The sequence below is a fragment of the Myotis daubentonii genome, chromosome X (assembly GCF_963259705.1).
Source record: "Myotis daubentonii chromosome X, mMyoDau2.1, whole genome shotgun sequence".
NCBI lineage: Eukaryota > Metazoa > Chordata > Mammalia > Chiroptera > Vespertilionidae > Myotis > Myotis daubentonii.
In genome coordinates, this window is record NC_081861.1 from 137,410,467 (window position 1) to 137,426,537 (window position 16,071).

At 51.3% G+C, this 16,071-nt stretch overlaps 3 protein-coding genes across 3 annotated transcripts in view; all 3 read right to left on the reverse strand.

Annotated features, from left to right (window-relative positions):
- The window catches only part of LOC132224200 (claudin-34-like), a 54,127-nt gene extending 48,103 nt beyond the window's left edge, over positions 1–6,024 (reverse strand). Inside the window, exon 1 of the mRNA XM_059679306.1 lies at positions 5,787–6,024. The gene's annotated coding sequence lies outside the window, so the exon portion shown is untranslated. The remainder of the gene's footprint in view (positions 1–5,786) is intronic.
- LOC132224357 (claudin-34-like) lies at positions 3,200–4,002 on the reverse strand. The gene has a single exon (XM_059679499.1). It carries the CDS (start codon positions 3,940–3,942, stop codon positions 3,298–3,300), a length of 645 nt encoding a protein of 214 aa, XP_059535482.1. The 5' UTR covers positions 3,943–4,002; the 3' UTR covers positions 3,200–3,297.
- Positions 6,025–10,911: 4,887 nt separating the features above from the next.
- LOC132224403 (claudin-34-like) lies at positions 10,912–11,603 on the reverse strand. Its single transcript, XM_059679591.1, has one exon. It carries the CDS (start codon positions 11,596–11,598, stop codon positions 10,954–10,956), a length of 645 nt encoding a protein of 214 aa, XP_059535574.1. The 5' UTR covers positions 11,599–11,603; the 3' UTR covers positions 10,912–10,953.
- Positions 11,604–16,071: the final 4,468 nt, after the last annotated feature.

Genomic DNA, 16,071 nt, shown 5'->3' on the forward strand with positions numbered 1-16,071 from the left:
TCCCAGACCTGCATGGAGAATGGGTAAGACTCGGGCCAAGCCCAGCCCTGAGTGTCCCAGGGGAGGCAGAGGCCCCTTTCAAACCCTGGGAAGGGAGCCAGGGTCTCTAACTCAGTGCAGAGGCTGTGACTTCCTCCCAGTTCTAAGGATGGTGTGCACATCATGGCAGGCAGCGAAGGGGCATTTCCTACAGAAGGCTTCCACCACTGTACACTCGCTCCCTCAGAGAGAAGAGGGAAGAACCCATGGCCCACAGATCGGAGTCAGAGCCCAGGGGCAAAGGTTCCATTGAACATTCTCGGGTCACAGGCAATGTCTTTGGAACACAGATTTATATCGCTGATAGACTTATGCCCCAGGGGAGGGTTTTGTTTCAAGCACTGTGTGCTCAGAGACTTAAATATTCTTTGAGAAGAAGCTTATTTCAACCTAGCTGGTGTGGCTCAGTGGTTGAGCGTGGACCTAGGAACCAGGCGGTTATGGTTTGATTCCTGACTGGGGGCTTGATCCCAGTGGGGAATGTGTAAGAATCAGCCAATCGATGATTGTCTCTCATCATCGACATTTCTATCTCTCCCTCTCCCTTCTACTCTGAAATCAATGAAAAAAAAACTTTTTTTAAAGAGTATTCCTCCCTCTTAAAAAAATAATTAAGACTTAAGAGGGGAGAAAACCAAGATAGCGGCATAGGTAAACACCGGAGATAGCTGCCTCGAACAACCACTTCAAAAAAACAACTAAAAGACAGAACGGACATCGCCCAGAACCACAGGAAGACTGGCTGAGGGGAAATTCTTCAACTAGAAGGAAAAAGCACAGCATACGAGACTCAGAGGAGGCACAGTGTGGAAAATACAAAGGTGTGGAGGTACGCGTGGAAAAGGCTGGTAGCTGAGGGCAGGGTTGTCGTTTTCAATCGGGAGGTAGTCTCAGATTCTGAGCTCCAGTTCTGGGCGAGTCTCTAGGGACCCAGACTCAAACGGGAGAAGCGGGACTGTCTGGCATCGGTCGGAACGTGAGGGCAGCTTTCTCTCCAAGGTTTGCGGCGGTTGCTGGGACTCTGAGAGGCAGAGCCTCTTGTGATGGGACTGAGAGCAGCCATAACTGCTCCCTCCGCCCGCTCTGTTGATCCCTTGTGACCTTCCCCGCCCAAGCCCTGTGCAGAGCCATTTGCCAGATAACCTCAGGCAAAGACTAGATTAGCACCGCCCTAGAGGACAGAAGTTTTCCCACTGCAGACACAGCTGACTCTCATAGCCAGTTGGCCTGGAGGTCAAATCCCCCTAGTATTAACTACCACAATCAAGGCTTAACTACAACAAGACTGCGCACAAAGACCACTAGGGGGTGCACCAAGAAAGCATAAAAAATGCGGAGACAATGAAACAGGACAAAACTGTCAATGGAGGATATTGAGTTCAGAACCACACTTTTAAGGTCTCTCAAGAACTGTCTAGAAGCTGCCGATAAAGTTATTGAGATCTACAAGAAATATAATGAGACCCTCGATGTATGATAAAGAACCAACTAGAAATTAAGCATACATGGACTGAAATAATGAATATCATACAGACTCCCAACAGCAGACCAGAGGAGCACAAGAATCAAGGCAAAGTTTTGAAGTGCGAAGAAGCAAAAAACACCCAAGCAGAAAAGCAAAATGAAAAAAGAATCTGAAAATACGGAGATAGTGTAAGGAGCCTCTGGGACAGCTTCAAGCGTACCAACATCAGAATTATAGGGATGAGAGAGAGCAAGATATTGAAAACATATTTTAAGAAATAATGACAGAAAACTTCCCCTACCTGGTGAAGCAAATAGACTTACAAGTCCAGGAAGCACAGAGAACCCCAAACAAAAGGAATCCAAAGAGGACCACACCAAGACACATCATCATTAAAATGCCAAGAGCAAAAGACAAAGACAGAATCTTAAAAGCAGCAAGAGAAAGAAACTCAGTTACCTACACGGGAATACCCATACAACTGTCAGCTGATTTCTCAACAGAAACTTTGCAGGCCAGAAGGGAGTGGCAAGAAATATTCAAAGTGATGAATGCCAAGAACCTACAACCAAGATTACTTTATCCAGCAAAGCTATCATTCAGAATTGAAGGTCAGATAAAGAGCATCACAGATAAGGAAAAGCTAAAGGAGTTCATCACCACCAAACCAGCATTATATGAAATGCTGAAAGGTATCCTTTAAGAAGAGGAAGAAGAAGAAAAAGGTAAAGATACTAATTATGAACAACAAATATGCATCTATGAACAAGTGAATCTAAGAATCAAGTGAATAAATAATAGGATGAACAGAATGAACTGGTGATTATAAGAGAATCAGGAACATAGAAAGGGAATGGACTCACTATTCTTAGGGGGGGAAAGGGGTGTGGGAGATTCGGGAAGAGACTGGACAAAAATTGTTCACCTATGGATGACGACAGTGGGGGGGGGGTAAGGGCAGAGGGTGGGGTGGGAACTGGGTGGAAGGGAGCTATGGGGGGAAAAAAGAGGACCAAATGTAATAATCTGAACAATAAAGATTTAATAAAATAAAAGAAAAAAACGCTTCAGAGGCAGAGTGAACAACTTATGCAATGACGAATACATAAATAAAAGTGTAGAATTACTTTAGAAGCATTTAAAAATTCTGGTATTTGATGTTCATAAGAAATAGTTAACTTTAAAGGTATACTATGGTTAGGCAAGGAAATGTCCTTTTTTTAGAGAATAATTTTGAAGTGCATGGGAATGAAGGAACGTAAAGTCTGGGGTTTGCGTTAAAGATCTTCGGAAAAAGAAAAATAGATGAAACGAAGGGAAGGAAGGAGAGAGAAAGCGAATATGGCCACTTCGCGGTAACTGTTGAGTCTGATAGTGGAAGGGCGATTCCTTCCGCTGTTCTGCTCTTGCACATGTGGGGACTTGCATGTGGCGGAGAGGTGTGAGGGCCATGCCGTGGAAGGTCAGGCCGGTTGTTTTTAGTGGGCGTTTGAGAGGGAGGTGGGAGAGTCCCAGCGACTCTCATTTCCACACAGTAGGTGTCTAGCATTGATTATTTACCCAATAATAATGAAAATCCAGATTCAGTAAGACAGGTAGACAGTGGGTTTGTATTGGAATTTTTTTAATGAAAGTTCCTTAACCAATCAATGAGCCCAATTTGGACATAGAAGCCAATGGCTACTTTCTGCTCAGAATGACCTTTGCCTTGGAACTATTTCATAGAGCATCCTGATAACACTGCACCCCATAAGCGGCTCTCATGGATTCCCAAGGCTATGCCACCGGGAATTTCACACTTGCGAGACTTCGGGGTACACTTGGTTGTTGGGGTGCAGCTGGAAAGAGATGGTCAGCAGCCCACTCAACAGCATAAGGAAGGCAGCCAGAGCCGCCACGGGCACGGTGGTGCCCGTCTCCTGCCGGTCGGGCCTGAAGGGGATGTGGAAGGATGGTGGGAAGCGTATGCCCTCTTCATTCAACACGGAGTGGTGGTTCCAGATGACAGCAGTGAAGATAAATGCCCCCGCTATGATGCTCAGGACTCCGGAAGCGCAGAACAGATTGCAGATGGTGTTCTTCTGACGGTGTCCCGCGTACACTCTCAGCAGGCCCTTGACCGTGAGCACTTTTCCCAGCAGCCCGAGGAGGCTGGCGGCCAGCAGCAGGTTCTGAGCGATGCGGATATCCAGCGGCAGGTAGGTGTCACTGTAGCTGTAGCGGTGACAGGCTATGACTCTGCCGTGGGGGCTGTTGTGCTGGTAAGTACAGACCCTCCACATCCCAATGCAGGCCAGCCCCCGGGACGGGGCGGAGCTGCTCTCCATGTACCACACCCGCCACTCGGCCAGGCCCATGCAAATCATGGATAAGATCCATCCCAGAATGTTGAGGGAGAAACTCGCTGCCTGGCAATTGGCGTTTTTCAACATGGCCATGGCTGTTTCCAGGGGATCTGCAAACCAATAGAGGGGGTCATGAGGTGGGACCCACGGCCTGAACGGTCCCCCGGGGGTGAGCGGCGCTATATTGTTGAGGGAGATGCCCTATTCCAGAATGGAGACACTTGACCCCATGCTCTGCTGGCAAAGGGTCCTGGGGCAACATTTACTGAAAGCCTTCAAATATTCAGACTTTCACCTTGGCAGGGTTCGCTCAGTGGTTAGACTCTCATCTGTATTTTAAGGGCCAGTGGTTCTCAACCTTCTGGCCCATTAAATACAGTTCCTCATGTTGTGACCCAACCATAAAATGATTGTCGTTGCTACTTCATCACTGTCATGTTGCTACTGTTATGAATCGTCATGAACATATCTGATATGCAGGATGGTCTTAGGCGACCCCTGTGAAAGGGTCGTCCGACCGCCAAAGGGGTCGCAACCCACTGGTTGAGAACCGCTGGGTTAGAGCGTCTTCCCAGTAGGCCAAGGTTGCCGGCCTTAGTCCCTGCTCAGGGCACATACAAGAATCAACCAATGAATGCATCAGGCAGTGGAACAGCAAATCCATGTTTCTCTCTCACCCTCTCTCTGTGTCTCTAAAGTCAATCAAAATATGTACAGACTTTCTAACGGGCAGTTCCACTTCCTGATATTTGTTGAAAGACACAATTAAGATTGGCTACAGCCCAGCCAGAGTGGTTGAGCGTCGTCACCCTATGAATCAGGTCAGGGTTCGATTCCTAGTCAGGGCGCATGCCGGGTTGTGGGGTTGATCCCCAGTGTGAGGCGTGCAGGAGGCAGCAGATCCATGATTCTCTCTCATCATTGAGGTTTCTACCTCTCCCTCCCCCTTCCGCTCTGAAATCAATAAAAATATATATTTTGCCTGCTCCCAAGAGTCAGCAATGCCCCTTCTGGATTTATGCCCCGAAGAAGGGAAAGCAGGGGCGCAAGCAGAGAGTTGCACCCCCATGTTCATAGCAGCGTTCTTCACCACAGCCAGGAGGTGGGAACACCGCAATATTCATCGTGGCTGTGTGCACAGTCCGCATGTGGGCCGCCCATACCATGGGATATCATCCAGCCTTGAGGACATTCTACCGAGTGAGACGAGCCAGCAACACATAGACAAACCTGCACCATTTCACCTCTATGTGGCCCCTAGAGCAGCCACACTCAGCGACAAAAAGCCACTGTGGGAGCCAGGGCCTGGGGAGCAGAGGGGATGTAGTGGTCAATGGCACAGAGTTTCCGTTTGGGGAGGTGAAAAAGTTCTGGAGATGATGGTGGCGATGGTAGCACAACATTGTGAAGGTCCCTAGAGACGCTGCACTGTACGCTTAAAAAAGGTGACCATTCAGTCTGATCAAATCATTGGATTGATAGCTGTCCCCTGGGATCTGCCCCTTAGGACACTTCACAACAGGCCTTCCCTCCGCTTAGACCACATCCCACTGGTAGGGCCACATCCCACTGGTAAGACCCCATCCCTCTGGTAAGACCACATCCCACTGGTAAGACCACATCCCACTGGTAAGGCCACATCCCACTGGTAAGGCCACATCCCACTGGTAAGACCATTATCTTTCTCCTCTGGGCCTTCCCAGGACATGGACCCTTTAAAGCCTAGAGTACTTTAACCCTCTGACTGCCTGTCATAGGGATGGTGCCATTTGGTGCTCAGCCCATGTGGTCTCCAGGTGACCCAACACATTCATGATCCCTCGCCACTTTTGGCCTTGTGTGTTCCTCGTTCGGCGACCCTACAGTGCCATGATAATTGTTGAGTTATTCCCACTTTACCCCCACGAAATAAAACCAACAGGCTGGGCCCCACTGACCAGGGATGTGTCTCCGAGGGAGTGAGTGTCTAGGAACGGCGACTAACAGGTCAGGCAGCGCTGCCGACACACACCCGACTCCTCTGGGCGTCCTCTGGCTCCTCTGGGCGTCCTCCGGCCGGCTCCTGGCTATGCGGGACCAGCCACACGGGCCTCAGCCACACGGGCCTCAGCCACACGAGGGCCTGGCACACGACTCCAAGCCCTCTCCTCAGCCTCCAGTCCACGGCCACATTCCACCCCCGTTGTCCTCGCCAGCAGGGTTCTGTTGCCGGGTGCGGAACACATGGCCGCATCCAATCCCCACTGACCACCAGGCTTTCTCTGTTTCTCATCAGGCACCCTCCCTTCCCGCTTCCTGGGCGGGCTGCGCTCAGTGGGGACCATCGAGTCCTCAAGGTCTTCTTGACAGCAGCCGGGTGTCCTAACCACTCCTCCCGTCCTCCATAAATGGTCTCTCCCACACCTCCTGGATGAAATGACCTTGCAAACAGCAATGACACCGGCCAGCGTGCCTCAATGCATTGAGCGTCGCCCTACGGACCGAAGGGTCCTGGGTTTGATTCCAGTCAAGGGCACGTACCTTGGTTGTAGGCTCCTCCCAGCCCAGGCCCTGGTCGGGGCTCTTGCAGGAGGCAACCAGTTGATGTGTTTCTCTCACATCAATGTTTCTCTGTGTCTTTCCCTCTCTCTTCCACTCTCTCTAACAAATCAATGGAAAAATACCTCGGGTGAGAATTCAAATAAACAAACAAACAAACAGCAATGACAGCACATCCTAGCCGGCGTCAGCAGCAGCGGCACCCCACGGGCGAGGTTGCTATCAAAGCCCAGTGATAGCCAGCAGGATAGGGAGGCCCCTTGAGCTGCAGGCAGTGGCCTTCCCGCTGCACCTCGGGTGCCGGTGAAGCATAGGAATTTCTCCTTTGGAGAGCTGCTGTTTGAAACTGCTGTTTGAACTACTCTGTTATTCTTACACGGTCTCTTATTCTGTAGGTCAACTCTGTTATTTTTAGATAGTCCCTGACTCTGTAAAATAACTGTTTTATTTTGAATAATAGAAAAAGATAAAAAAAATTAGGTGTCTGACCTTGCAAGCTGGCCATCTGACGTAACAGGCTAACACTAATATTGATATGAATTCCCATATTCTTATGCCAAGTGTTAGTTCATTATGTATCAAGGTCACAAACTTGTAACCTTATAACAATAACCTACAGAGAGCTCTCTGTGAAATCTGCAGACAAAGAGCTCAAAAAGGTATAAATAGAGAGAACTTCCTCCTTGTGTTTGCTCAGAGATTTGGGAAGCATAGCCCTCTATGTCTGCGCGAATAAAGACTCCGAATTAATTGGCTCATTAAGGTGTCTCCTATCTATCTGGCTGATTTACAATACAACCAGGATATTGTGAGGGAGATGGAGTAGAAGGTGGAGGTCACTACTGACTGGAAGACGCTGGCCGGCTAACGGGGAGCTTGTCAGATGGGGCTGCTGTGAGGAATGAGGCTGCCAAAAGGCCAAAGGGGGCTGGGGGGGTCTGCCGGCCCACACTTAGGACCAAATTTTATGTGGGAGTCAAGTTCTGCAGGAACCTCTGCTTAGTTCCTGTGAGAAGGAACTTATTCCAGCCAGTGGGCATGTGTGCAAGGATGCCACAGGAACACACCAAATGGACTTCATGCCTGAGGTACCACGGGACAAGTGAAATCATCCCATAACCCCATGTAGAGAACACAGTCAGTAAACCATTGTGTCCTTACAGTGGACTATTACACAGAAATCCCACCTTATGCTGAAGAATAATTGGTGGTGGAGGGAAGTTCCCAATGTTAAGTAAAAAGCAGGTTTCAAAGAAATGTGGCTCAGTGGTTGAGTGTGTAACTAGGAACCAGGAGGTCATGGTTCGATTCCCGGTCAGGACACATGCCCGGGTTGTGGGCTCCATTCCCAGTGTGGGGCATGCAGGAGGCAGCCAATCCATCATTCTCTGTCATCAGTGATGTTTCTCTCTCTCCCTCTCCCTTTCTCTCTGAAAAGAATCCTAATCAAAGAGCAATATGCAAATTCACCATCACTCCAACACAAAGTTGGTGACGCCCAGAGCCACAAGATGGCGGCGCCCAGTCCTCTCAGCACCGCTGGAGTCCGAAAGTCCCGGGGGAGGTCCGTGAGAGCCGGGCCTGCTTGGATGTTACCACAGCTACCCAGGAGCGGCCAAGCGGCACTGCAGACAGCAGAGACCCACACGGACTGGGCCTAAGCTGTCAGTAGGACATACCCTGAGGACCCCACGCATTGGAGAGGGTGCAGGTCAGGCTGAGAAACCCACCCCTGCGCCCCGACCCCCACCCCCTGCACGAATTTCATGCACCGGGCCTCTAGTAAAATATATTTTAAAAAAACACTTGAAGTCTTTCTACAATAGAAATGTCTTTTTTGAGGTCTTAGACCAGATAGTCACTGTAATTCATCAGAGTCTTAAGTAGAAAGCCTTGGGGAAGGGCCACCATGATGGGGAGAAAGTGTGTCGCGATGGCAGCCAGGGCCAGGCCAAGGGGCGACCTCCCTGAAGGGTCCTCGGCCCAGGACAGTGCGGGAAGCTGACCTGGGTCCTGTCGGGAGACTCTGTTCTGTTTCACTGAGCTCCCCTCCCCTCCCCCTCTCCTCTACCTGAAATGTGGCCGGCACCCGACTCTGCCTCCAGTTGCACATTGACTGTCTCCATGGGACACATGACCCGGGAATGGCGGTGGGCAGGGAGGAGAAGGAAGGGCCCACTGGGGGGGATGGCAAACAGGGAGAACGAGGAAGAGAAAGGGCAAAGCCACTCCTGAGCAGGAAACACAGCTCGCGGGGTGGGGCTGGCGCTGTGACCACCTCTGCTGGTGTCTCAGAGGACACGTTGTGACCCAGGTGCTGCCTCTGCTCAGCCTCCCTCCGCCAGTGCTGTCACCAGGGACTCCTCCCTGCCTGGTGCCCCCAGCAAAGGGCCTGGCACCGCCCCACGCTGGCCCCGAGCCAAAGGCCACAGGGCAGCCTCTGGCTCCTGGGCACCTTGCAGGATTCCCAGGGCGGAGAAGGAGGAGAGAAATGCCACCGCCCTCAGGCGCCCGCGGGAAATGCGCAGGACACGTTCTCTTGCCTTATTCCTGTGAAAAACAACAAAGTGCGTCCCTTAAACAGTCATTGCCAACGAGCCCTTGACAGGGGCTTGGAACTCCTTTCCCCGCTGTCCCAGAGCAGACCCCGCGGGTGGCCGCCTCACCTTCTGTGTCTGAACCTCATGACCTGTCCGCTTGCTCTCTGTTGACACTGAAGACCAAGAGGGGGCAAGAGACCACTTTCCTCAGCCCCAGCGGTTCTGTCATTCCCCCGCGTGACCAGCAGGAGGCAGGCGCGCCGCCCTCCACAGGGTATCTGGTTCCAGTATCTGGGTCCTCATCAGAAGCCTGTCTCCCAAGAGCTTCTCTTTTCAAATAACCAGAGGGTTGACTCACTTAAATAACACACATCCTCTTTCAAACCGGGCTCAGTGGATAGAGCGTTGCCCCCCAGAGTGAAGGGTCCCGGGGTTGATTCTGGTCAGGGGCGTGTACCTTGGTTGCAGGCTCGATCCCCAGTAGGGAGCGTGCAGGAGGCAACTGATCAGTGTTTCTCTCTCAGAGATGTTTCTATCTCTCTATCCCTCTCCCTTCCTCTCTGTAAAATCAATGAGAATATATTTTTGTAAAAAATGAGACCGACTACAGCTGTTTCCCTAGCAGCCATGTCCCAGCCATCCCAGACCTGCATGGAGAATGGGTAAGACTCGGCCCAAGCCCAGCCCTGAGTGTCCCAGGGGAGGCAGAGGCCCCTTTCAAACCCTGGGAAGGGAGCCAGGGTCTCTAACTCAGTGCAGAGGCTGTGACTTCCTCCCAGTTCTAAGGACGGTGTGCACATCATGGCAGGCAGCGAAGGGGCATTTCCTACAGAAGGCTTCCACCACTGTACACTCGCTCCCTCAGAGGGAAGAGGGAAGAACCCATGGCCCACAGATCGGAGTCAGAGCCCAGGGGCAAAGGTTCCATTGAACATTCTCGGGTCACAGGCAATGTCTTTGGAACACAGATTTATATCGCTGATAGACTTATGCCCCAGGGGAGGGTTTTGTTTCAAGCACTGTGCGCTCAGAGACTTAAATATTCTTTGAGAAGAAGCTTATTTCAGCCTAGCTGGTGTGGCTCAGTGGTTGAGCGTGGACCTAGGAACCAGGCGGTTACGGTTGGATTCCTGACTGGGGGCTTGATCCCAGTGGGGAATGTGTAAGAATCAGCCAATCGATGATTGTCTCTCATCGTCGATATTTCTATCTCTCCCTCTCCCTTCTACTCTGAAATCAATGAAAAAAAAATTTTTTTTTTAAAGAGAATTTCTCCCTCTTAAAAAAATAATTGAGACTTAAGAGGCAGAGTGAACACCTTATGTAATGACGAATAAATAAATAAAAGTGTAGAAGTACTTTTGAAGCATTTAAAAATTCTGGTATTTGATGTTCATAAGAAATAGTTAACTTTAAAGGTATACTATGGTTAGGCAAGGAAATGTCCTTTTTTTAGAGAATAATTTTGAAGTGCATGGGAATGAAGGAACGGAAAGTCTGGGGTTTGCGTTAAAGATCTTCGGAAAAAGAAAAACAGATGAAAAGAAGGGAAGGAAGGAGAGAGAAAGCGAATATGGCCACTTCGCGGTAACTGTTGAGTCTGATAGTGGAAGGGCGATTCCTTCCGCTGTTCTGCTCTTGCACATGTGGGGACTTGCATGTGGCGGAGAGGTGTTAGGGCCACGCCGTGGAAGGTCAGGCCGGTTGTTTTTAGTGGGCGTTTGAGAGGGAGCTGGGAGAGTCCCAGCGACTCTCATTTCCACACAGTAGGTGTCTAGCATTGATTATTTACCCAATAATAATGAAAATCCAGATTCAGTAAGACAGGTAGACAGTGGGTTTATTTTGGAATTTTTTTTAATGAAAGTTCCTTAACCAATCAATGGGCCCAATTTGGACATAGAAGCCAATGGCCACTTTCTGCTCAGAATGACCTTTGCCATGGAACAATTTCATAGAGCATCCTGATAACACTGCACCCCATAAGCGGCTCTCATGGATTCCCAAGGCTATGCCACCGGGAATTTCACACTTGCGAGACTTCGGGGTACACTTGGTTGTTGGGGTGCAGCTGGAAAGAGATGGTCAGCAGCCCACTCAACAGCATGAGGAAGGCAGCCAGAGCCGCCACGGGCACGGTGGTGCCCGTCTCCTGCCGGTCGGGCCTGAAGGGGATGTGGAAGGATGGTGGGAAGCGTATGCCCTCTTCATTCAACACGGAGTGGTGGTTCCAGATGACAGCAGTGAAGATAAATGCCCCCGCTATGATGCTCAGGACTCCGGAAGCGCAGAACAGATTGCAGATGGTGTTCTTCTGACGGTGTCCCGCGTACACTCTCAGCAGGCCCTTGACCGTGAGCACTTTTCCCAGCAGCCCGAGGAGGCTGGCGGCCAGCAGCAGGTTCTGAGCGATGCGGATATCCAGCGGCAGGTAGGTGTCACTGTAGCTGTAGCGGTGACAGGCTATGACTCTGCCGTGGGGGCTGTTGTGCTGATAAGTACAGACCCTCCACATCCCAATGCAGGCCAGCCCCCGGGACGGGGCGGAGCTGCTCTCCATGTACCACACCCGCCACTCGGCCAGGCCCATGCAAATCATGGATAAGATCCATCCCAGAATGTTGAGGGAGAAACTCGCTGCCTGGCAATTGGCGTTTTTCAACATGGCCATGGCTGTTTCCAGGGGATCTGCAAACCAATAGAGGGGGTCATGAGGTGGGACCCACGGCCTGAACGGTCCCCCGGGGGTGAGCGGCCCTATATTGTTGAGGGAGATGCCCTATTCCAGAATGGAGACACTTGACCCCATGCTCTGCTGGCAAAGGGTCCTGGGGCAACATTTACTGAAAGCCTTCAAATATTCAGACTTTCACCTTGGCAGGGTTCGCTCAGTGGTTAGACTCTCATCTGCATTTTAAGGGCCAGTGGTTCTCAACCTTCTGGCCCATTAAATACAGTTCCTCCTGTTGTGACCCAACCATAAAATGATTGTCGTTGCTACTTCATCCCTGTCATGTTGCTACTGTTATGAATCGTCATGAAAATATCTGATCTGCAGGATGGTCTTAGGCGACCCCTGTGAAAGGGTCGTCCGACCGCCAAAGGGGTTGCAACCCACTGGTTGAGAACCGCTGGGTTAGAGCGTCTTCCCAATAGGCCAAGGTTGCCGGCCTTAGTCCCTGCTCAGGGCACATACAAGAAGCAACCAATGAATGCATCAGGCAGTGGAACAGCAAATCCATGTTTCTCTCTCACCCTCTCTCTGTGTCTCTAAAGTCAATCAAAATATGTATAGACTTTCTAACGGGCAGTTCCACTTCCGGATATTTGTTGAAAGACACAATTAAGATTGGCTACAGCCCAGCCAGAGTGGTTGAGCGTCGTCACCCTATGAATCAGGTCAGGGTTCGATTCCTAGTCAGGGCACATGCCGGGTTGTGGGGTTGATCCCCAGTGTGAGGCGTGCAGGAGGCAGCAGATCCATGATTCTCTCTCATCATTGAGGTTTCTACCTCTCCCTCCCCCTTCCGCTCTGAAATCAATAAAAATATATATTTTGCCTGCTCCCAAGAGTCAGCAATGCCCCTTCTGGATTTATTCCCCGAAGAAGGGAAAGCAGGGGCGCAAGCAGAGAGTTGCACCCCCATGTTCATAGCAGCGTTCTTCACCACAGCCAGGAGGTGGGAACACCGCAATATTCATCGTGGGTGTGTGCACAGTCCGCATGTGGGCCGCCCATACCATGGGATATCATCCAGCCTTGAGGACATTCTACCGAGTGAGACGAGCCAGCAACACAAAGACAAACCTGCACCATTTTACCTCTATGTGGCCCCTAGAGCAGCCACACTCAGCGACAGAAAGCCATTGTGGGAGCCAGGGGCTGGGGAGCAGAGGGGATGTAGTGGTCAATGGCACAGAGTTTCCGTTTGGGGAGGTGAAAAAGTTCTGGAGATGATGGTGGCGATGGTAGCACAACATTGTGAAGGTCCCCAGTGACACTGCACTGTACGCTTAAAAAAGGTGACCATTCAGTCTGATCAAATCATTGGATTGATAGCTGTCCCCTGGGATCTGCCCCTTAGGACACTTCACAACAGGCCTTCCCTCCGCTTAGACCCCATCCCACTGGTAAGGCCACATCCCACTGGTAAGACCACATCCCACTGGTAAGGCCACATCCCACTGGTAAGGCCACATACCACTGGTAAGGCCACAACCCACTGGTAAGACCACATCCCCCTGTTAAGGCCACATCCCACTGGTAAGACCTCATCCCACTGGTAAGACCTCACCCCACTGGTAAGGCCACATCCCACTGGTAAGGCCACATCCCACTGGTAAGACCACATCCCACTGGTAAGACCTCACCCCACTGGTAAGGCCACATCCCACTGGTAAGGCCACATCCCACTGGTAAGGCCACATCCCACTGGTAAGACCTCACCCCACTGGTTAGACCACATCCCACTGGTAAGGCCACATCCCACTGGTAAGGCCACATCCCACTGGTAAGACCACATCCCACTGGTAAGACCTCACCCCACTGGTAAGGCCACATCCCACTGGTAAGGCCACATCCCACTGGTAAGACCACATCCCACTGGTAAGACCTCACCCCACTGGTTAGACCACATCCCACTGGTAAGGCCACATCCCACTGGTAAGGCCACATCCCACTGGTAAGACCACATCCCACTGGTAAGACCTCACCCCACTGGTAAGGCCACATCCCACTGGTAAGGCCACATCCCACTGGTAAGGCCACATCCCACTGGTAAGACCACATCCCACTGGTAAGACCTCACCCCACTGGTAAGGCCACATCCCACTGGTAAGGCCACATCCCACTGGTAAGACCACATCCCACTGGTAAGACCTCACCCCACTGGTAAGGCCACATCCCACTGGTAAGGCCACATCCCACTGGTAAGGCCACATCCCACTGGTAAGACCTCACCCCACTGGTAAGGCCACATCCCACTGGTATGACCTCATCCCATTGGTAAGACCTCACCCCACTGTAAGGCCACATCCCATTGGTAAGACCCCATCCCACTGGTAAGACCTCACCCCACTGGTAAGGCCACATCCCACTGGTATGACCTCATCCCATTGGTAAGACCTCACCCCACTGTAAGGCCACATCCCACTGGTAAGACCCCATCCCACTGGTAAGACCATTATCTTTCTACTCTGGGCCTTCCCAGGACATGGACCCTTTAAAGCCTAGAGTACTTTAACCCTCTGACTGCCTGTCATAGGGATGGTGCCATTTGGGGCTCAGCCCATGTGGTCTCCAGGTGACCCAACACATTCATGATCCCTCGCCACTTTTGGCCTTGTGTGTTCCTCCTTCGGCAACCCTGACAGTGACATAATAATTGTTAAGTTATTCCCACTTTACCCCCACGAAATAAAACCAACAGGCTGGGCCCCACTGACCAGGGATGTGTCTCCGAGGGAGTGAGTGTCGAGGAACGGCGACTAACAGGTCAGGCAGCGCTGCCAACGCACACGGGGCTCCTCTGGGCGTCCACGGCCGGCTCCTGGCTATGTGGGACCAGCCACACGGGCCTCAGCCACACGGGCCTCAGCCACACGGGCCTCAGCCACACGAGGGCCTGGCACACGATTCCAAGCCCTCTCCTCAGCCTCCAGTCCACGGCCACATCCCACCCCCGTTGTCCTGGCCAGCAGGGTTCTGTTGCCGGGTGCGGAACACATGGCCGCATCCAATCCCCACTGACCACCAGGCTTTCTCTGTTTCTCATCAGGCACCCTCCCTTCCCGCTTCCTGGGCGGGCTGCGCTCAGTGCGGACCATGGAGTCCTCAAGGTCTTCTTGACAGCAGCCGGGTGTCCTAACCACTCCTCCCGTCCTCCATAAATGGTCTCTCCCACACCTCCTGGATGAAATGACCGTGCAAACAGCAATGACACCGGCCAGCGTGCCTCAATGCATAGAGCGTTGGCCTGCAGACCAAAGGGTCCTGGGTTTGATTCGAGTCAAGGGCACGTACCTTGGTTGTAGGCTCCTCCCAGCCCGGGCCCTGGTCGGGGCTCTTGCAGGACGCAACCAGTTGATGTGTTTCTCTCACATCAATGTTTCTCTGTGTCTTTCCCTCTCTCTTCCACTCTCTCTAAAAAATCAATGGAAAAATACCTCGGGTGAGAATTCAAATAAACAAACAAACAAACAGCAATGACAGCACATCCTAGCCGGCGTCAGCAGCAGCGGCACCCCACGGGCGAGGTTGCTATCAAAGCCCAGTGATAGCCAGCAGGATAGGGAGGCCCCTTGAGCTGCAGGCAATGGCCTTCCCGCTGCACCTCGGGTGCCGGTGAAGCATAGGAATTTCTCCTTTGGAGAGCTGCTGTTTGAAACTGCTGTTTGAACTACTCTGTTATTCTTAGACGGTCTCTTATTCTGTAGGTCAACTCTGTTATTTTTAGATAGTCCCTGACTCTGTAACATAACTGTTTTAGTTTGAATAGAAAAAGATAAAAAACTTAGGTGTCTGACCTTGCAAGCTGGCCATCTGACGTAACAGGCTAATACTAATATTGATATGAATTCCCATATTCTTATGCCAAGTGTTAGTTCATTATGTATCAAGGTCACAAACTTGTAACCTTATAACAATAACCTACAGAGAGCTCTCTGTGAAATCTGCAGACAAAGAGCTCAGAAAGGTATAAATAGAGAGAACTTCCTCCTTGTGTTTGCTCAGAGATTTGGGAAACATAGCCGTCTCGGTCTGCGCCAATAAAGACTCCGAATTAATTGGCTCATTAAGGTGTCTCCTATCTATCTGGCTGATTTACAATACAACCAGGATATTGTGAGGGAGATGGAGTAGAAGGTGGAGGTCACTACTGACTGGAAGACGCTGGCCGGCTAACGGGGAGCTTGTCAGATGGGGCTGCTGTGAGGAATGAGGCTGCCAAAAGGCCAAAGGGGGCTGGGGGGGTCTGCCGGCCCACACTTAGGACCAAATTTTATGTGGGAGTCAAGTTCTGCAGGAACCTCTGCTTAGTTCCTGTGAGAAGGAACTTATTCCAGCCAGTGGGCATGTGTGCAAGGATGCCACAGGAACACACCAAATGGACTTCATGCCTGAGGTACCACGGGACAAGTGAAA